This window comes from Moschus berezovskii, chromosome 2 (genome assembly GCF_049115385.1).
Source record: "Moschus berezovskii isolate FMDL1 chromosome 2, NW_MosBer_1.0, whole genome shotgun sequence".
Lineage (NCBI taxonomy): Eukaryota > Metazoa > Chordata > Mammalia > Artiodactyla > Moschidae > Moschus > Moschus berezovskii.
In genome coordinates this window covers 11815540-11839242 of record NC_142461.1, presented here as the reverse complement: position 1 = coordinate 11839242, position 23703 = coordinate 11815540, and the positions used below count along the sequence as shown (strand labels likewise).

The 23703-nt window shown below is 37.4% G+C and overlaps 1 protein-coding gene across 19 annotated transcripts in view; it reads right to left on the bottom strand.

The window, feature by feature from the left end:
• EPB41 (erythrocyte membrane protein band 4.1) overlaps positions 1-23703 on the bottom strand; it is a 180998-nt gene that overhangs the window by 66597 nt on the left and 90698 nt on the right. For all 19 annotated transcript variants that reach the window (XM_055398164.2, XM_055398151.2, XM_088844388.1 and 16 more), the window contains exons 5-8: positions 20874-20916; positions 10245-10320; positions 8551-8769; positions 577-664 (exon numbers count right to left, since the gene is read on the bottom strand). In XM_055398164.2, the coding sequence (XP_055254139.2) occupies positions 577-664; positions 8551-8769; positions 10245-10320; positions 20874-20916 (426 nt within the window). The remainder of the gene's footprint in view (positions 1-576; positions 665-8550; positions 8770-10244; positions 10321-20873; positions 20917-23703) is intronic.

The following is a 23703-nucleotide window of genomic DNA, read 5'->3' as shown; positions in this document are numbered from 1 at the left end:
CTCTGGGATGGGAACTGAAATGAGCATTTCAAACCAGTTCCTAGACAATGCTAAATGCTGTTTCAGAGACCACATGTTGTGAACCGCTGCCTTATACCAGTGATTCTCAGATTCAAGCATGAAGGGGAATCTTTTGGGATATTCATTAAATCTAGAGACTAAGCCTCTCCTCCACAGTCAGTCAGTGTATCTGGGCGGAGCTCAGGAATCTGTATATTTAACAAATACCCCAGGTGATTCTAAGGTAGGTGACTGGCTATGAAACAAGCCTCACTGTCACTCTGCATTTGCAAATGTATCTTCACTTTAGGAAGTTATCATCATTTCTTCTGCTCTTGGCACTATAGCTTTTGATCCTTACAGTTGCTTAGTTGTGAAACCTCGTTCTGCTGGTGGAGCTGCAAACAGGCAACTCAATTCATACACTTAATACACTTGACTGATTCAACTGACAGACAACATTCTCACAAGATTTACCATCTCCTCTGAATGTTTTGTAATACCCTAGGTAAAGGCTGGTCACGAGGTATTATATGACACAGGTCTGATACATGGATATTAATAAGTTACCATTACCTTTGCTTTATGAAGGTCAACGCCATACATAGACAATTTTTTGGCATTCTCAAGAAATTCCAGGTCAGCCTGAGCTGGAGTCATGGACCTTTGATAGAAGGAAAAAAAAAAAAACAAACAACTTTCAGTGTCACAGTGTCAATGTTTATAATAATGGCATTTGTATATCACTTTTACTTTACATAAACATATAAATGTATACATACCAACAGATATGTATATATATTTCATGGTCCTAGAAATAGAATATTATGTATGGAAAAGGACTCTTATCACTACCTGTGTCTAAATAATTGAAATATGCCTTAGAAAAAGAGCTCTTGGAGAAACAAAAAGTTACCAAAAAGCTATTAGAAGAAAATTTTTTTTAAAAATCCTACTAAAATTCTTTAAAACTGCCTCATCCACCCTCAGTTCTGCTCCTCCCTAAGCCCTTTTCTTCAACACACATAAACTCCTCCCACTCATTTATCTTGCCAAGGAGGTGACCAAATTAAATCCTCTGAGGGCATGATAGTTTACAATATCCTCGTAGCTGCCCTTTCCTCTCCATATCCCTGAATTGAGTTATTATGGAAATTAAACAGGAGGGCAGCTGAAGTTGCTTAACTGGGGATACTTAATGGGGGCAGGCTTGATGAAAAGAAAATTTCTGGTAACAGATGGTGTCCTGCCCACTGATCTAAACAAAATAAATTGGTTAATAGAAGCATATAGATAAAAGGGCTGCTCTCTCTGTTATTAAGATGTCTTCATTACAAAGCATATAATGAATTAAACTTGTTTGAAAACAATCAGCCTCATAGTCTCAACACTCACTATGGCAGTCTTTCCTTCTCCTTTATGACTTTCTTGTCTTTTGAAAAGTGCTCATGAGCTAGGCTGAGCTTTAAAGAAAAAGATACTACTCTCAGTGCTGCACAGTTCAGAACCAACCAAATAGAACTTCAGAGCAACAACAGTGGAGCCACACCCCCAAAGAAAAACCACCGAAACTGCCTGTTTCCCCAAAGACTGCCCGCCTCAAGCTACAAAAAGCAGCGGTGACCTATTCATTTAAAAGAGAAAGTCTCTTTCAAAACCATCTGTCTTTACCCTCATTAAAAACAACAAAGGAAGACTTCCCTGGCGGTTCAATGGTTAAGACACCATGCTTCCAATGCAGGGGGTGCAAGTTTGACCCCTGGTTGGGGAACTAAGATCCCACATACTGCCTGGTGCAGCCAAAGAAGAAAAAAAGAACAAAGAGTTCCTTGGAATAACAACCCCCCTTCCCAATTAAAAAAAAAAAAAAAACCCTCAGGAAAGAAACTGCATACTTGTTAATGACTCCGCATCCCTGAATAAAAACTTCTCTCTGCAAGCGCCAAAATATCACACCTGAATGCTATTAACGACTAAAATTGAACATACACACAAAAAGAAAGGGAAAATTAGCACTTGAACAAGCAATTTTGCATGTTCAAGTCATTAAGAACATCCCAGGAAAGTTTTATAGTTTTTTCTCTCACTCTAATTATACACGTTTCTAGTTAAGGTTTCTCCCATTTTCCAGATTTGGGGTATTTTGTTGTTGTTGCTACTATTATTGATAGCTTGAAGTTTAGAATTTGAAGCTGGAATGGAGATAGAAGATTACAGAGTCCAGCACTTTCATTTTGGTGATAAAGAAACAGGGCTCAAGGGATTACATGATTGTGGGCAAGTCATGACTCTTAGTTTAAGGGAGCAGGCTTTAGCCAGGACCCAAGTCACATCGTTAGAGCTGGCTCCTGCACTTAAGAGTGTGACATCAATCTCCTATAAAGTAAGAACTGTAATAATACCCACTTCTTGAGACTAGTATAAGAAATGATTTTTTTTAAATCTTTGGATGTAGCTGGAGCGTCTGTGTGTACTTATTTACATCCCTATCTATCCATCCATCCATCCAAAAACAAAAACAGGTTTTGTTGAAACTTGCAGTTTTAATGCAATATCATAGGAGTCATTTCAGTTTCCTTCTCACTATAGTTTCTATCTCCCTTTACTGACAGTCAGAAACTTGACTCCCATTATCCTTAATACACTAATTTGATCAACCCCCTCTGCTCCCCCATACATAACCAATCTCTACTTCCTACCACTTAATCCTCCCCGACATGGATGCCCTCTTCTCTGGCTTAGACTCTGAATTCTCCATGCTAGGCTGCTCCCCACACATGTCCTCATTCAGATTCTGACCCCTGGTGTTAGGCTACCCCTTCCATAGACGTCTTCTTCACCCTGCTCAGGATTCAACACCTGTATCAGGTACAACTCCATACGGATGTCCTCTGCAGGCCTTACCCTTACATGGATGCCCTTCTAACTCTGTTCTGCCTCTGATAACCACAACCACATGCCTACCCATGACTCCCCTTTCATCCTATTTGAGCTCTGACTTCTCCTGCAAGGCTGGCCCCCTACAACGAACACTCTCCTCCCCTGCTTAGGCCCCAGTATCCCCAACTAGACTGCCTCCCAGCATGGATGACTATCTTGCTCTATCCCACCTAATGGCTTTAGAACACAATTGTTTCAGGATGCTTTTTCTGATTATAAAAATCATACATTCATTGTATAAAATTTGGAAAATATCTTTAAGAGCATAGAAAAAAAAAAAAAGAAGAAAGTTTCCCATAATCCCACCAACCACAGATATCTGTGCACGTAAATGCAATCATATTTTACAAATAAACCACAAATTAAACTTAATTATTTTTGACTTAACATTTTAAAGATTATGGTTTTTCCTATATTTTCCAAGACTCTTGAAAGTAGTAACAAACTAGCTGGGAAGAGATTAGACCCTTCTAAACTATTAGGAGTACTGTTTTGAATTTATTCGGTACCACTTAATAATTTACTATTTGAAATTATTGCAGCTTACAATAAGTACCTAACCAGAGAAATTTGGCACAGGTTAATTTTTGCTCATTAAAAAGAGAATTTATAACAAAGTTTCCCTGTATTTATTTTGAGCAAGTGGAGTCAGGATACAGAGCCACTCAATGAGTTCCAGTGTTAAATGACAGTTTTTTTCTTTTTTCTTTTCGAAGAAAAGCTGCTTTATTCAGGAAGCCAGCAACCTGGGAAGATGGTGGACTAATGTCCTAAAATCATCTCCAAGTTGCCCATTAGGAGACAGGTTTTTAAGGCACTGTGAGGGAGGGGGCTACAGGTTGCATGATCAGCTCGTGTACAATTCTCAGGTTGGTTGGCATAAAGGCAAAGTTTCAAGCATCACCCATCTTCTGGCTTTCAACCAATTTGGGGTCCACATGATTGCAAGTCAACAGTTTTCATCTGGTGGGGGATATGACAGCCTTTTAATAACATTGTTGCATCTCCAAATTAAAGACTGCAGTTTCAAATAATTAAGTAGGGGACAACTGACACCTTTACATTATCTTCCTAGTCCCCATAAATAGAGGACAATTTGTTTTAAACCTTGATTTGCTAGTGTAAGTTTAATGAGTATTATAGCTTCACAGTTTTTGTCTAGGCAAACAAAGGGCCATTACTAAGGATTCCATGTATGTAGGCTCTCTTCTATTTATCTGAGGAATGGGATCAACGCATAGTAAATGCTTCTACCTAAGCAGAAGTCTCTTTGGACTGGTTAAAATGTCACATTGTTGGGACATAATTAAAACTCCCATTTGACTTTGTTTGTGAGGATGGCCAATCTTTCCAAAAAGGAGCAAATAAATTCCAAGATGACAGACCTCTAAATTTTCTAATCATGGAGATACATTACTGCTCAATTTCTATCCATATACCTCACAGAACATCAACTAGAACATACCCATCTGTCTTCTGAGATCGTTTCACCTATTTGGACTTAAAGTCAGTTCCCAAGAGCAGTTCTCTAAACCTAGACTCACACTCATTACTGGCAAAATGGAATAAGAATTATTATTATCCTAACAAATATTGGAAATTTTACTATATACTAATCATTGTGCAAAGCACTTTACGTGAATTTCTGATTAAACAATCAAAAATTCACAGTATCACCCTTTTGTTTCAGATGAAAAAATGGAAACTTGGAGAGCTTAAGTAACTAGTATGCATGAGTGCTACAGTCGCTTCAGTTGTGTTCAACTCTTTTCGATCCTGTAGACTATAGCCCGCCAGGCTCCTCTGTCCAGGGTATTCTCCAGGCAGGAGTATTGGGAGTGGGTTGCCATGCCCTCCTCCAGGGGATCTTCCCAGCTCAGGGACTAAACCTGGGTCTCCCGCATTTCAGGCAGATTCTTTACCATCAAAACCACCAGGGAAGCCTGGGAAGCCCTTAAGTAACTTACTAAGAATCATAAAGCTAATAAGGAATGGAGACTGAATTCAAAGTAAGACAGGCTGACTCCAGAGCCCAGGGTTTTGCTTTAGTGCCTAGCTCAGTGATTCTCAAAATTTTGACCTCAGGATCCCTTCCCTCTCAATAATTACTGAGGACTCTAAACAGTTTTTATTAAATGTGGGTTATTTTTATCAATATTTACTATAATAGAAGGTAAAACTAATGAAATTTGAAACTACTGATTAAATCTTTAAAGAATAACAATAAAAAAATCATATGTTAACAATTTTTTTTTAAAATAACAGCATTTTCCCAAACTGTTGTTAAGGAGCAGCATTGTTTTCCATATTTATAAAAATTTTTTAATGTGTGACTTAGAAGACAGCTGAATTCTCCTGTCTTCTAACTACTTCTGAATTCAATCTGTTGCAATATTTGAATTTGGTTGTAGTATATGAAAAAACCTGAGCTCATACAGATATATAGTTGGAAAATGAAGAATTGATGGGTAAAAATATTCTTCTTTGATACTTACTACACTAAAACTCAACAATGGCAGTTTCCTAAGGGGGTTTCCAATGTGAAATCTGAAGGCATAATGGTGAACTTTTGTAACCTGTTATATTAAAATCCATTGGCCTATCTTACATTTCAAATGGACCTTTTATAGTTATGTATGATTTTGTAACATCATGCATTTCATATCTGAAAAATATTGGTTGGCTGAATAATCCAAGTCCTTCAAATGCTGATATGTTTCACTGTACAGTATTAAAAGAAGAGAATCACATGCATTAAAGTCATCACCAACTCCATCAGAAAAATATTTTAAGTATTTGGAGCCTGTCGAGACCATGATGGCAAATACAAGTTTTACAAAATTCTAATTTTCTCTTGAAAGCTTGAATTTTATCATTAGCAACAAATAGTCAGTTGTTTACCAACCCTTAAAGGACTGGCTCATTTCATTTTTTTGAGAAAATGTATGCCAAACAACCTAGTCGAATAATCATAGTCATTAATCATAGTTATTTTTTTCAAGTAAAAAAGGTGTTGCATTAAAAAAAAGTGACTAATTCAGCTGAGAACGTAAAACAATTATACAAGTGTTTTTTCCTCAAGATAACTTTATACCTCAGTATGCAGCACAAGTGCTTTCTGGGTACTTCCTATTAAATCACACAGAATATTAAACAGAATGTATTTAAGATTTAAAATAATCAATACTTTGTACTACTTCATCATGAAAATTTTTAAGTGAACAGGCAGATTTAAAAATCTTTCATCTTTTAACTGCAAGTTAAAAAATAAAAGTGCATCCTAGTGAAGCATACAATGACTAGTAGTACAGTATGGTGCCAACTGCCTTGATTTGTGCTCTACCATTTCAACAGAGGGCTTCCCAGGTGGCGCAGTGGTAAAGAATCTACCTGCCAATACAGAAGACACAGGAGACTCAATCCCTGGATCAGGAATATCCCCTGAAGTAGGAAATGGCAACCTATTCTTGCCTGGAAAATTCCATGGACAGAGTAGCATGGCAGGCTACAGGCCACAGGGTCACAAAGAGTCAGACATGACTGAAGTGACTGAGCAGACACGGCTTAATTCAAAGGGTGGTTATAAAGATTAAATATGATATTATACATAAAGTGCTTAGCATGGTATCTGGCACATAATAATAGACACATAATAATTAGCTGCTTATGATATGATGATGATTTTCTTAACAATGCATAAAGGAGAATCAAGCATTGCATGAAATTTAGACTGCAAAGTCCTCCCAAACCTGAAATTCTATTATGATCAAATATACATCAAAATCATCAGAGAGAAGGCATCAATCATAATCCAATACCACTATTTTCTGCTGTTGTGCTCCACAGCAACAGTGAAATATTTTCTTTTACCATTTTATTGATTGCTCAAAGATTATACTACTAATAATAAAAATTATTTTTAAATGATTAGATAAAAAGAACACTTCCCTACAATCCTGACATTCTAACAAATAATTTTAATTGATTGCTTCCATCACTTACTTTGCATACATGTATTTGTGTGCATAATTACATATTTTACATATATATATATAAATTATAATCATAATATAAATAAGTATCTTAAACATATATTTTGTGCTTCCCTGGTGGCTCAGCTATAAAGAATCCGCCTGCAATGCAGAAGACACGGGTTCAGTCCCTAGGTTGAGAAGATCTCCTGGAGAAGGGAATGGCTACCCAACTGCAGTATTCTTGCCTGGGAAATCTCATGGACAGAGGAACCTGGCGGGCTATAGTCCCTGGGGGTCGCAAGAGTTGGATACGATGTAGTGACTAAACTGCCATCACCAAACACATATTTAAGGACAATACAACATCCTTTAAGTTAGAATCATCAACTAGTTGAAAGTGATTCATTAGTGGTCTTAGATATCAGAGCATTGTAATGTATATACCCAAACTTGAAAAACAAACCTTGGCAATTCTCTGTAGAAACAGCATGATCTCATGAGAGTATGGTGATTGTTATAAGACTATTGTTACATAGATGAAAGACTTTAAAGTTCTTATTATGGTTTTCATGACTGAGGGACTGGAACCTACAGCGGGAATAAGGCAACTAGAACTGGGGGACCTTGAGTTAACACTCTTATTTGAAGCATCTTAATCCATGCAATGCTATTGGAACCACTCTAAGGAAAATAAGATGGTTCAACAGTTAGATAGACTACGATACGACCACTCAGGATTTCTCAGCAGTGTGACTTTCTGGGGCATCCTAGCCTAATTCATGCTAATATAATTCAAGGTGCCAACTCAAGGCCAGGATCAGACATTCTCCTTGATATGCATAGGCAGCTCGTAAAATTTAGCTTGGAGAAGTCACTCATATAACAATGGGATATATCGTAGGAAGAAACACATTTTTCTGGGACTTTAATATTAGCTAATGTTTATTAAGTTTTCACACCTATGACCTTTTCAAGTCCTATGGATCACCCTATTTCCTCTGAGGTAATGATCTCTATCAGACATATAAGGAATCTGAGATTCAGAGATTAAATGAACTACCTGAGGTCACAAGGTTAGGACCAAGCAGAATAAGAATTCAACCCAGCTCAGTCTGACTAAAGCCCTTGTTCTTGATCACTGTGTTATACCTCTCACATTACCAATTATTTTCATGAAAAAAAAATTAGTAAATTCAAGAAAGAATTTTAAAATATCTTCAGGGATTTTATGAGCCCTCTTAAGTCTATTCTTGCACAAAGACCCCAAGTTAAGAATCTCTGCTCTAAAAATCTCAAGGCATCGAATACAGTATAATCCATTTAAATCTAAAAAAAAAGGTAAAAGCCAATAGTAATAATAGCTTCCACTTATTGAGCACATACTATGTGCCAGACACTGTGCTTAGTGCTTTGCATATATTACCTCATTGAGTTTTCATCCAACAATGCAGCACCCATTACTCTGAAAACTTAGGTTCTGAAGGCTTAGAATCCCAAAGAACTGGGAGGTAACTGAGCTCAAGCTGACTTTCTCTGTTACCAGTTCCCACTGAGGAGAACACTTAAATCATCCCAGGTCAAGGATTTAAACCTATTGTCAAAGTAAAGATAGCTCAAACCCTGGAGACATACTTACCTGTATGACTTATGCAGTTCCATGACCTTCTCTTCAAGTTCCTTGGTCTGATTTGGGGCCAGTTTAAAATCACTAACATAATCTGCGCCATGGAGTTCTGGGTCATAGTCTCCCAGCTCAGACTGGATAGTATAAGAACCTAGTAACGCTAAGGTTGCAAAGGAACAGGGCAGACGTCCTGAAACTATGTCCTGCCGAAGCTGAAGACATAGGTAATACCTATAGCCAAAAGAGAAAAGGCATTACTACGTCGGCGACAGAAACAATAACAAAATAGAGAGAGAAAAAGGAAGAAAATGGGAAAGACAGGGAGGGAGGGAGGAAGAAAAAGAGCAGCTAAGTAAATGTGAGTTAATATTAACAAACTGTTCAATCGAAGCAGAAGGTATATGACTGTTCATTGTACTGTTTCAGTGACAGATAGCCCAAACTGGGTTCTTCCAATTTAATCCTACCTTCCAGTTTTCCTGTTTAGTAAAAGAGTCTGAATTGGGTAACTCAGTCAGAACAAGGGCTAGGGAGGTCAGGGCCATGATTAATTAGAATCATATCTTGGCTTTGACTATAATAAGATATTGAAAAACATATACATCAGCAATCATTTTTGCTGTCTATGTTTTTTTAAAAAGTCAGAGCAAAGCCAATCAAATCGTTAAGAACCTTCAACTCCTCTAAAACATAGGTAGTTAGTACAGAATTTTAGGGATTTGTTATTTGTATATATAATAAACCTTAACAAAGAAGGATGAGTAAGTAGCAACTCTAAGAGAAAGGATTACTTGTGAAACAGATATAACCAAGATAATTTTTTTCAGGCAGATATATGGCATCTCAACTTCAAGAATGTACTAAGAATAACTAGATAACTTTTTTAATGGTATAGACACTTCACAGTACTTAACAACCAGACTTTTGAGGAGTCTTAGGTTATTCTCTTATTTGAGAGAGTATATTTGTCTGAAATCAGATGGTTGACAGCAAAATCAGAATTATAAAGTAGTTTCTCAACAACAATTCGATTGAACAAACACTGCCAAATATCTACTATGTATATAAGGCTCTGAGTAAGATGCTATGAATGGAAATGTGCACTGTAGTAATTTTTATTAGATACTGTTTTTCCATTTTCCTTTTTTGATAATATTTACATAGAATCCAATAAAGGACACTTTCTTAAAAGGAAGCAGTAAGCTGTTTTTAAAGAGTATAAGATTTATTTCATAAATTAAGCGGGCTCAAAAATTACTGAGAAAGATTCAGTTCATGTACCTAATCCTACAATTTAAAAGAGGAATAGGAAGAAAAAATAAGAACACCAAGACTTTAGTTTTTTTGATCCCTTAAAAAGAACATCACGAGAGAAGAGTATTTAAAACAAAAAACAGCAGAGCTATTTTGCCACTCTATTTGTGTCCTGTTCTTTGGAGGATGGTATGGTTTATAGAGTCCCTGTCCACAGCATGGCATAATATCCTTGATAAGCAAGGTTAATTCCCTGCCAATTTCTTCCAGGTGAGTCACAGATGTCTGAGGTTTTTAGGCTCACTTATTTGTAAGCCTGCCTTGAAGTAACTAGAAACTTTTTATCTTAGGTTAAATAACTCATCATTTTTCTTTAATTCTGAATGAAGAACTCCCCAGACCTTATGATAATGAAATTACTTATTGCATATTTAACTTAATACATTATTTACCTTGTTATATCTTCTGTTAACTGTGCTGGGTCAGGTGGGTAAAACTTTACATTAAATGTGAAATTCCAGGGGACACCTGTAAAAATAAGCAAAGAATTCTATACTTATGTCCAAGTTTCTGGTTGTTCAGTTCAGTCGCTCAGTCGTGTCCGACTCTCCGTGACCCCATGAATCACAGCACGCCAGGCCTCCCTGTCCATCACCAACCCCCGGAGTTCACTCAAACTCATGTCCACAGAGTCGGTGATGCCATCCAGCCATCTAATTCTCGGTCGTCCCCTTCTCCTCCCGCCCCCAACCCTTCCCAGCATCAGAGTCTTTTCCAGTGAGTCAACTCGTCGCATGTTAGAATTACTTAAAGTATTTTTTAAAAATCTTTTTATCCCCTGAGGTCTTCTAATATTGATACTTCTTTGTTCTGTGGATAAAATACTGCTGCTGCTGCTAAGTTGCTTCAGTCGTGTCCAACTCTGTGCGACCCCACAGACGGCAGCCCACCAGGTTCCCCCATCCCTGGGATTCTCCAGGCAAGAACACTGGAGTGGGTTGCCACTTCCTTCTCCAGTGCATGAAAGTGAAAAGTGAAAGGGAAGTCGCCCAGTCGTGTCCGACTCAGCGACCCCACGGACTGCAGCCTACCAGGCTCCTCCATCCATTGGATTTTCCAGGCAAGAGTACTGGAGTGGGTTGCCATTGCCTTCTCCAGGATAAAATACTACCCTTATTTTAAAAGAAAAATAAGAAAGTTGTTTAGAGACCATCTAAGAGATTATCTCATTTTTTATTACCAGACTTAATAGTTTTGCTTATAAAACAATATAAGCAAAATAACATGAAACTATCCTCTAGGTCAACATGTTTGTAGCAATGGTTTTCAAAATGTGATCGATATACCACTCTAGGTCCTTAAAAGTCCTTCAAGTGATTCATGGATGTTTTCTCTTGGTATTGGCATTATTTATTTGTGACATCTCTCAACATTATGTCAAATAAACAAAAAACATTCTTCCCATTCATATGGGTGCGATTAGGAGATTAGAAGTAAGAAGGAAGAGGCAATATACATGGCTCTTAGAAACTATAGCTCTAATAAAATATTTTGGGTATGAAAACTACAAAAGTTCAATCCTAAAACTCATACAAGTGTTTTACACTTTTAATATACAATGAAAACCAGGAATTACAAGTAAAAATTAAGTGGAAAATTTCCATTTCTCCAGCTGCTGCTGCTGCTGCTGCGTCACTTCAGTCGTGTCCGACTCTGTGTGACCCCATAGACAGAAGCCCACCAGGCTCCCCCGTCCCTGGGATTCTCCAGGCAAGAACACTGGAGTGGGTTGCCATTTCCTTCTCCAATGTGTGAAAGTGAAAAGTGAAGTCGCTCAGTCGTGTCCGACCCTTAGCGACCCCATGGACTGCAGCCTACCCAGGCTCCTCCACCCATGGGATTTTCTAGGCAAGAGTACAGGAGTGGCTTGCCATTGCCTTCTCCGATTTCTCCAGCTATGTGCTACCAGTTCTAGGTTTTTTTAACACGACTGCTAGTTTCCCAAACAGTAGTGCTTGATCTTAGTATGACTGGTTAGGATGCTAAGAGCTGCATTTTGTTCAGTATTTACTGCATTATCAGGCACTAAGCTAGCTCTCGTATAGTTCGTTTTATTTATGAAGAAATAGAGGCTTAAGAAAATACATAGCTAATGAATCCAGGGTTCTCTTACTCCAAACCCCGTGCTTTTAACCATTGGACTCTATACCCTATAACATACATCTGTTTCAAACATTGTTCTGTTTTACATCCATAGTATTTAATCTCCAAATATCATTTTTATTACTATGGGTTGCAATGACAAAATGCAAATTACAACCTGAAGTAGTTTGAATATCTTAATGAATATGTAGTTTTAAACATCTGAAACATTTAATACAAGAGTCTCTTGGAAATGGTTGAAATTTTCCTTCAAAAACTGAGTTAAAAGGCAAATTCCAGATAGTACAACAAACCTGTCTCAAATCTAGTCACTCTTAATATCTACCATCAGCTCACTTTTAATGCTTCATATACCCAAAACTTTAAATGGAACTTAGATTAGAAAAGCAACCACATAATTGTTTCTCATAAAAGGGGCAAACGGATAGGGGGGCAGTATTTATAGTTCAAATACTGTAAAACATTATCTATTGTTTCATTTTCTGATATGATAAAAACATCAGTCTAATCACTGTTAACTCATAATTCCCACATAGGCTTTTTAAAAAGGTGACTTCTAGGCTACCTATAAAAAAAATGTATTGGCTAAAGGAAATCAATATGGGAAACAAGATAGCTAAAAAAATGTTCAATAAATGTGAATTCAGCATTTAAAAACTTTAAACATAAATCTAGTCGTTTCATAACATATATAAATGGCAATTTTTTAATAGGGTAGGAAGACTAGCATTAAGGAAAACAAATAAGCAATGGTTTACAAAGTGTGAATTATTTTCCCCCCTCTTTGAGCTAACTGATATAAAAAGCTTGATCTCACCCACGGTTGGTAGGGAAAATAAGTACTTTCTTCTATTGCTGATGTGAATATAAAATGGTACAACACTGCAGAGAACAACTGACAATGTCTATCAAAATCGAAAATGTATATGCCCTTTCACCCAGCAGTTCCACTTCCATAAATGTATCTAAACAAACACTTAAAAGTGGTCAAGGGATACATGTGTAAGACATTGTTTGTAACAGCAAATGTCTGGAAGCAACCTAAATGTATTTATTTAGCAAGAAAAGGTACATCACTGTTAAGTGAAAAAGAAATCAAGGCAAAGAACAGTACACAGAGAAAGCAACTGCAAAAGTTGGGGGTAGAAAAAAGTATGTATTACAGGAATGATTGTCTAGGCAAAGACTGTACCTATAAACCGGCTATGGTAGCTACAAAACTAGAAAGGGGAATTCCTGGGGAGAGAAACTGCGAGGTGAGGGGAAAGTGGTAGGAGAGAGACCCAATTTCACTATACACTCTTTTATACCACTTGAACACACTTTGTATATGTGTCCATGCACACACATTTTCTAAAGGATAATTGTCTCCCACTATAAAGGAAATTCCTGAAGGTAAGATTTTTTTTTCTGTTTTATATATGGTATATACCCCGAGCACCTGTAACAGTGCTTGGCATATCACAGATGCTCAAGAAATATTTGTTGAGTGAACAAATGACATCAAGTAACTGATCTCACAGCTTTGTTGTGAAGGTCATCTGAGAATGCTGCTGCTGTTGGTCAGTCACTAAGTTGTGTCTGACTCTTTGTGACCCCCAAGGACGGTAGTCTGCCAGGTTCCTCTGTCCTTCACTATCTCCAGGAGTTTGCTCAAATTCATGCCCATGAAGTCAGTGATGTTATCTAACCATCTCATCCTCTGTCACCCTCTTCTCCTTTGCCTTCAATTTTTCCCAGAAACAGGGGGATTTCCAATGAGTCAGTTGTTCGCATCAGGTGGTCAAAGTATTGGAGCTTCATCAGGACCGATTTCCTTTAGGATTGACTGGTTTGATATCCTTGCTGTCCAAGGGGCTCTCAAGAGTCTTCTCCAGCACAATTTGAAAGCATCAGTTCTTTGGCACTCAGCTTTCTTTATGGTTCAACTCTCACATCTGTACATGACTACTGGAAAAACCATCGCTTTGACTATAAAGACCTCTGTTGGCAAAGTGATGTCTCTGCTTTTTAATATACTGTCTAGGTTTGTTAAGCCTTTTCTTCCAAGGAGCATGTGTCTTTTAATTTCATGGGTGCAATCACCATACCTAGTGTTTCTGGAGCCCAGGAAAAGAAAATCTACTGCTGCTTCTATTTTTTCTCCTTCCATTTGCCATGAAGTAATGGGACTGGATGCCATGATCTTAGTTTTCTGATTATTGAGTTTCAAGCCAGCTTTTTCACTCTTCTCTTTTATCCTCATCAAGAGGCTCTTTAGTTTCTCTTCGCTTTCTGCCATTAGCATGGTGTCATCTGCATATCTGAGGTTGTTGGTGTTTCTCCTGGCAGTCTTGATTCCAGCTTGTGATACATCCAGCCTGGCATTTCACATGATATACTCTACATATAAGTTAAATAAGTAGGGTGACAATATACAGCCTTGTACTCCTTTCACAATGTTGAACTAGAAAAAAATGGAGACTGGAAAAGCTCGAATATTTTTTAACACTAAAATTTCTGCCTTCTGCCTCAGCAAAACTTTAATGACGTTCCTGACAAAAGTGCATAACCTGAAGATTCATATACCATGAGGAAACATCAGACAAACTCAAAGTGACCACTCACAAAATAACGAGTTTGGACTCTGCAAAACTATCAATGTTATGAAATATTTTAAAGACTAAGGGATTGTTCCAGATTAAAGAAAACTAGAGCAGTGTGACAACTGAATGCAAAGCATCACCTTGCATTTTCGCTATAAAGAATATTATTGACACAACTAACAAACAAGGCCTATAATTTATAGTATTGTTTCAATGCTAACTTCCAGCCTTTAGAAATTGTATTATGGCTACGTGAGAAAAATCCTAGCTTTTAGGATATGCAAACTGAAATATTTAGGTGTAGAAAGCTTTTGCAACAGCAATTTACTCTTTTTTCTTTTTAACTGAGGTAGAATTCACATAATAGTAACCATTTTTAAGTATACAATTTAGTACATTTAATGATACAATTCACTGGCATTTAGTATATTCACAATGTTGTATAACCATCACTTCTATCCATTTCAAAATGCTTTCATCACCCACATAGAATACTCTGTAGCCATTAAGCAATTGCTACTCCCTTGCCACCCTCCTCCTAGCCTCTGGAAACCTCTAGTCTACTTTCTGTCTCTGGATCTACACTTCACACAAATGGAATCAAACAATATGTGGCCTTTTATGTCTGACTTCTCTCATTTAGCATCATGTTTGAGGCTTATCTATGCTGCAGCATAGATAAGATTATTATTAAGGAATAAGATTATTCCTTTTCAAGAATAAATAATATTCCATGGTATATATGGAATATATATAACATATTTTTTATCCATCATCCATTGGTGGACATTTGGGTTATTTCCCCTTTTCGCTACTGTGAATAGTGCTGCTATGTTGCAACTTACTCTTAACTGGTTCAGACAAAATATCATGTGTGTATATAAGTAAAGAGAAAAAAAGATAAAACGAATATAGTAAAATACCAACATCTGAGGAGTCAAATGTATTCCTGAAGGGTATCCAGGAGTTCTTTGCACCAGTCTTTCAACTTTTAAGTCTGAAATTATATCCAAACATTTAAAAAATTTCTGCCTTCTGAGTACACAGGAAAACAGGAACTATCTCATACACTACTGGTGGAGACGTAAACTGTTACAATCAATTTAAAGGAGAGCAATTTGACTATATCTGATAAAACTGAAAACAAACATACTCTATAATCTAGCAATTCCACTGTAAGGTATATATGTTAAATCAGGGGTGTTTTAAACTGTGAACTCACGACCCATTGTGAAATCAGTTTAGTGAGTCAAAATCAGCATTTTAAAAAATGAAATAAAGAGTATAAAAGAAAAAAGTCAGAAGAGGAATTCCCTGGTGGTCCAGTGGTTAGAACTTGGTGCTTCCACTGCCAGGGCCCAGGTTCAGTTCCCAATTGGGGAAATAAGACCCTGCAAGCCACATGGCACAGCCAGAAAAGAAAAAAGTCAGAGGATATCACTTATAGTAAAGAATAAGAACTGTTTTGTGAAATTTTTTTTCAACTGAGATGAATTTCAAAATCATGTTCATAAGAAAAGCTAGTCACTATGACTGCTATATAATTTAATTTATATATATAAGAAATACAGGTTCGATCCCTGAGTAAGGAAGATCCCCTGGAAGAGGGCATGGCAATTCAATCCAGTATTCTTGCCTGGAGAATCCCATGGACAGAGGAGCCTGGCAGGTTACAGTCCATAAGGTCGCAAAGAGTCTGACATGACTGAGCTCCTTGAGCACACAGTACATGATGTTCAAAAAGGTAAAACATAAATTTTAATATTTCAATATCTATTGTATGAAACATTCATACATCAGGTACTAAAAAAACATTTTAAAAATACAATGGAATCATTAACACAAAATTCAGGACTTCTGCAGGGGAAGGAGAGGGGGATGCATTTAGACGGAGCAAACTCTGGGCTACAGAATTTCTTAAACATAATTTTTGTTCTTTTATATATCACTATTTTTCAGAAAGTATAAGTATTTCTTGCTTTTGCTCTGTGCTATGTCAGAGATGGAAGTAGCTAGCTAGCCCAACTTAGTAGAGGAGATCACTCTCATTAAGAACCAAGGAAGTTAAAGAAAGCTAAAAATTAAGCTGGGAGAAGGGAGAGAGACTGATAGGCCTTAGAAGAAAGTTCATATGGAAAAAATTAGTTTGGAGGGAAATTTCAAAAACACAGACAAAGCAATATATACTGTCTATTGTATATGGGTATGTATATATGAAGGAAAAATATAACATGGACTGAATCACCCCAAATTCATGAAAATACATTTCCATGGACAGATTTTGCAGAGGAAAACTAAAGAGATAAACCTTACTTGTACTGTTCTATTTTAAGTGTAAAATGTTAACTCATGTTAATTCTGGGGGATAGGTACATGGGTATATGCTACATTAATTCAATACTTTTCTATATTTTTTTGAAATACAGAAAAAAGTCTTGCTGGTGAATATCTATTACAAATTGAAGTATTAATACTTTTTTATTCTACTTCTAGGAATTTACTACAGATACATTTAGGTGCATGAGTGCTAAATGCTAAGTCGCTCTAGTCATGTCCGACTCTTTGTGACCGAATGGACAATAGCCCATAAGGCTCCTCTGTCCATGGGATTCTCCAGGCAAGAATACTGGAGTGGGTTGCCATTCCCTTCTCCAGATCTTCCCAACCCAGGGATCAAACCTGGGTCTCCTGCATTTCAGGCAGATTCTATACTGCCTGAGCCACCATGGAAGACCTATTGGAGTGGGTTGCCATTTCCTACTCTAGGGGATCTTCCCAACCCAGGGATCTAACCCTAGTCTCTTGCGTCTCCTGCATTGGCTGGCAGATTCTTTACCACTGCACCACTGGGGAAGCCCTTTATATATGTTCACTGCAACCCAATATAGATATATGGTGCTAAAACTTTATAATCATTAAAAAAAATTTTAACAAATGAAGTGAATTTATATATGTTAATATAAAGAGTATCCAAATTATATTAAATAAAGATTGCTTGTATATGCATATTAAATACATATAGAATATGCATATTTATCTCAAATATATTTGTAAAGTATATTATATATAAAATATACACATTAAATATATGTTTATATTAAAATGTATTGTCTATATACACTCAGAACATCTCTGGAAAGAACACAAGAAGTTAGTCAAAGGACAGGGGAAGAATGGAAATTTATCTTGTTTCATATTCATCTCAGTCTTTTAATTTCATACTTCATATTTTAAAATTTTAAACTATTAATAGATAGGACACAATACACAGAAAACACAATATAAAACAACGTACAACATAACTGTATTTTTGAAAAGCAAAATTTATACATGCCTAGAAAAACCTTGCAGATTACACCAATTTAATAGTGATCCTATCTGGAGGGTAGGATTTAGAGGTCTTTTACTTTCTTCATGATGAATTTTCATTATGTTTCAATTTTTCATGAGTATATTTACTTATATGATAAAATTATATTTTTAAAAACCCAAAATCTTTGCATGGACATCAACAAGGGACTGGTTCCAAATTGGAAAAGGAAAACATTAAGGCTGTATATTGTCACCCTGCTTATTTAGCTTATATGCAGAATATATCATGTGAAATGCTTGGCTGGATGAAGCACAAGCAGGAATCAAGATTGCCAGGAGAAATATCAATAACCTCAGATACACAGATGACACCACCCTAATGGCAGAAAGCAAAGAGGAACTAAAGAACCTCTAGATGAAAGTGAAAGAGGAGAGTGAAAAAGTTGGCTTAAAACTCAACATTCAGAAAACTAAGATAATGACATCCAGTCCCATCACTGCATGGCAAATAGATGGGGAAACAATGTAAACAGTGGCAGACTACTTTCTTGGGCTCCAAAATGACTGCAGATGGTGACTGCAGCCAGGAAATTAAAAGACGCTTGCTCCTTGGAAGAAAAGCAATGACCAACCTAGACACAATATTAAAAAGCAGAGACATTACTTTGCCAACAAAAGTCTGTCTAATCAAAGCTATGGTTTTTTCAGTAGTCACGTATGGATATGAGAGTCGCACCATAAAGGAAAGCTCAGCACCGAAAAATTGATGCTTTTGAACTGTGGTGTTAGAGAAGACTCTTGAGAGTCCCTTGGACAGGAAGGAGATCAGACCAGTCAGTCCTAAAGGAAATCAGTCCTGAATATTCATTGGAAGGACTGACGCTAGAGCTGAAGCTCCAATACTTGGGCCACCTGACACAAAGAACTGACTCATCAGAAAAGACCCTGATGCTGGGAAAGATAGAAGGCAGGAGGAGAAGGGAACAAGAGAGTATGAGATGGTTGGATGGCATCACCAACGAGTTTGAGTAATCTCTGGGAGTTGATGATGGACAGGGAAGCCTGGCATGCTACAGTCCATGGGGTCGCAAAGAGTCAGACACGACTGAGTGACTGAACTGAAAATCTTTGCAATAGATAAATATCAATCTTCTCTTTGGCTCAATGAAATATTTACATTTTGATGTTAAAGTTTTTGTTACAGATATGGTTTTTCTTTCCCAAATCGAAGGAAAGAGGTTATTTTGTAAAGTTCTTTTTTTAAAAACATGACAAAAACTTAGGTTACTTTTCTTAGTAAGAGTTTTTCCCCCCATAGCCTAGAAGATAATCTACTAGATATTCTTCTCTACTCATCATAAACTCTGTTTTAACTTTTCTTCCTAAAGAGTTTTCTTGTACAATCATTTACTCCTGAATAATACTGAATATGAAAAGTATCCTCATTGAGGGCTTGCTGCTACTGCTGCTGCTGCTAAGTCACTTCAGTCGTGTCCGACTCTGTGCGACCCCATAGACGGCAGCCCACCAGGCTTCCCAGTCCCTGGGATTCTCCAGGCAAGAACACTGGAGTGGGTTGCCATTTCCTTCTCCAATGTGTGAAAGTGAAAGTTAAGTCGCTTGGAATCATGCTTTTTCTTGTCATGTCTCAACTATTCTGAATATTTTTTACTCTGACTTGCACTTTAAAATGAGATTTTACAGGCAGGGAATAAATATGGAGAGTTGCCAGTCCAAATTAAGAAATACAAATAAATAGGGTCTAAAGGGAAACATTTTACCGTAACAAAAGTCTTTTCTTTCAGAAACAAATGAAAAACAAAATTTGTTTTCAGGTGATACAGTTACAACTTACTAATCATGATTAATAACATTTACTGAAGCTCCTACAAGTTTCCTGAAAAATAAACAAAATTAGACTTCCTTGGTGGTCCAGTGGTTAAGAATCCACATTTCCACTGCAAGGGGCATGGGTTCAGTCCCTGGTCAGGGAAACTAAGATCCTGCATGCTGTGGTCAAAAATAAATTAAAAAAAATAAAGTTAAACTAAACTAAAAGGACATCTAGTCATAAACAGGAGGGGAAAAGTCTCTACCCTTTGGTCTACTGGGCCAGGGGCTACAAAATACCACGTATGTGCTTAGTCACATCTGACTCTTTTCGACCTCATGGACTGTAGCCTGCCAGGCTCCTCTGTCCATGAAATTTTTCAGCAAAGAATACTGGGGCAGGCTTCCATTTGCTATTCCCAGGGATCTTCCCCACCCAGAGATCAAACCTGTTTCCTGCATTGGCAGGCAGATTCTTTGCCACTAGAGCCACCTGGGAAGCTCAGAAAATACTAATCTAGACATTTTCAACTTAGAAAAATCTATCCCAAGACGCAAGTCTGAGCATGGTGTTCAGCAGTATTTTGTGTCAGTGTGCTCAGAGCTAAGAGAAAGAAGTCACAATGACAAAAGGGTCACTGGCAAAGGATTTCCATTCTTCGATTCTTTTTGTTCCTTCCACAGATCCTTATATACTTTGATCTGAAAGAAGACAGATGATAAGGAACAAAAAAGGACTACAGAGAGGAAAACATGGAGGAGGTTAGAACTCAATAGTCCAGGACAATTTAAATGGAACAGGATCAGGCCACAAACTCCCAACTGTAGGCTGCTACAGTTTCAATCACGACCATTTTGAGAACTGACTCCATATCCTTTTCTTTTCTACTCTTTGTTCATGTCCATCTTCTGTTTCTCTCAGTCATTCCTATCTTCCCCTACTTTGCCTAGTTGTAAAAAACAAGAAAAAAAAAATCAAGATCTGACCTACATCTCGATAGCGTCTACCTCTGCTGTACCTTTCTATTATGGAATCTCTACCTTTCAAAGGAAAGGCTTTATCTCAATTTCAAAGCCATATGCCATAGCCAGGATTCTAAAGTGACTCACCACTAGAAAAAGGTTGGAAATCCTCTGACCTACTTTAAAAAAAGAGAGAGCGCGCGCCATAAAATGGCTATATTCACTTACCACGAACTTGCTTTTTTATTTCTTTGGCAGAATCCAGCCATGTCTGTAAAAAGAAGAAAAGGCATTCACATAGAACTCCAAAATACATTAACCACAGAGTACCAGAAGCAGGGTTACTGACCATCTCCAATAGTGTCTCCAGGTCAACCTACATTTCCAACATTCTTTGCATTTGTTTCACATAGTATAGCACTTCTGAACAGAGAAACAAGGAGTCAGACAACTGGGCTTGAATCCTAGGTCTACTACTTCCTGGCTTAGTGATTTTAAGCATCTCTGTACCTCAGTTTCCTCATCTATTAGGGGAAATAAAATGAGATATTAGAGTCAGTGCTTACCTCAGAGTTATTGTGAAGATTAAAAGAGTTAATATATAAAGTTTTCAGTAAATAAGAAATGTTAAATAAGCACTTGCTATTTTTATTATTCTGTAAAGCTCTACAACCAGGATTATTGATATCACCGGGACCTTAATTTTCCCTCCAACTTTAACCTCCAGTATCATTCAGGTTTTCCATGTCAGCACAGTACCTGGTACATGGTTCGTGCTCAGTGAATGTTTACTGAATGAATAACTATTTTGCTTTCTCTGACTACTCGTGCCAACACTAATTTCTCCCTTCACTGTTCTCCAACCACTGTTAAAGTCTGCACACCACGAAGGCAGGACTCCTCAACCCATCATGGACTATGCAAAATCAACAGCACTTAAAAAGAGCCTCACCATTTCATAGGCAACTAGAGAAATGTTTAAAAACAGAAATTTCTAAATTGAATTGTCCAAGAGACTTTTTTATTGACATAAGACATATACAAAAAAGTACATAAAACATATGTACAGACCAATAAATTATCAAAGTAAACAAACACCATTATCGGCACCCTAGCAGCCCATTCCGAACATGCCTCCTCCCAATCCCCACCCCCTCACTATTCCCTCTTCCAAAAGTTCAGAATGGAATTTCAGTTGTATTTAGAAGAGTAAGGTGTCTCTTCCTCACCCTGTACCACCCAGGGCAAAATCTAAGGTGGCCATCCCTGTTCTACCCAAGGAGTGGGCTTGATCACCACAATCTCACATTTAATTATGTATTATATTACTTTGAGGGCTCCTCTGGTGGCTCAGATGGTAAAGAATCTGCCTGCAATGCAGAGGACCCAGGTTCAATTATTCAATTCAGAGCATTTTATTTAGCCAAAAGGTATTAGTAGAATACCTCCATGTGCTAGGCACCAAAGTTACAAACAAGGATTTAAAAATAGCGATTGTCCTTAAAAATAGTGTGTGTGTCTAATGGGGGGGGGGGTGTGGGGGGTGTGTGTGTGTGTGTGTGTCACTCAGTCGTGTCTCACTCTTTGTGACCCCATGGACTGTAGCCTACCAGGCTCCTCTGTTCATGTGATCTCCAGACAAGAATACTGGAGTGGCTCCTCTGTCCATGTGATCTCCAGACAAGAATACTGGAGTGGGTTGCCATTTTCTTCTCCAGGGGATCTACCCGACCCAGGGATCAAACCCGGGTCTCCTGCATTGCAGGCAGATTCTTTACCATTTGAGCCACCAGGGAAGCCCATAGAAAAGGTTAAGAGTGAACAATCAATACGTCTTTAATTCTTAGAAACAGTTAGAAAATGTTTCTCAAAATAATATTTAGGGGGGAAAGGCCCTATGTTTCCCAGGATTCACTAGTCCACTGGCTTCCCCAGAAGGGGTTCTTGCAAACATGAGAGAAGCTGAAACTAGATTATCACTCAGAGACATCAACTTTTTTGCCCAGAAATATTTTATCTAAGGAAGGGGGACAATAAACCCTTTTTTACACAGCCAGATTTATATTTTGCTGTATAAACAAACAAATTCAGCTTTTATATTGGACACTTTTAACACTACTTTATACATAAATATATAAATGAATATAAATAAAGCAATTTAATGTTTTCTCATTAAAAAATAAATAGGCTAGTAAGAGCTACTATAAGGAAATAAAACTTGCTGATACAACAGAGGGCAGATGACACCAACATAAGCGCAAAGTTTTCAACACAACTAGCAGTTTTGTACCAATGTAAGCCCTGGAAGTTCAACTGCAAATTGAAATAATTTTCACTGTTGAATGCCTTCAGATGAGCCAGTTCCCAGCAATTTAAGAATATTTGGTTCATAGAAAAATTGTAACAGTGATGTTTAAAAAAAAATGTAGGTACTGGTACTCAGTGACTCTATTTATATGCCAAATTCAAGTGTTCTCAGATACTCTAACATAAACCTGAATAGGGTACACACACATAATATAAAAACATTCAATTTTATCTCACTGAGATTGTATAACACAAAATACTTATCAGAATATTTTTCTCAGTTCATGGGAGAATTTGCTAACTCACAGCTGCAGAAAGCTTTTCACTGTGGTTTTAGAGACTTTGTTTTTTCAGTTCAGTTCAGTTGCTCAGTCAGGTCCGACTCTTTGCAACCCCATGAACCACAGCACACCAGGCCTCCCTGTCTATCACCAACTTCCGGAGTCCACCCAAACCCATGTCCATCGAGTTGGTGATGCCATCCAACCATCTCATCCTCTGTCGTCCCCTTCTCCTCCTGCCCTTAATCCTGTTGTTTTAGAGACATTGTTTTTTAGTTACCTTCAACCTTCCCTTATTAAGTTACACTATATCTTGGAGAGGCAGGCATAAATACATTCTTAACAACAATAAATGAATTAAAGCAATTTTAGCAACAAGGACTAACCTAGTTGTTGTAGTTATCTGCTTCAAAATCAGCATAGGAAGAAATACAAATATATGTCTGATAATAAAAAACAGCAATTTGGGG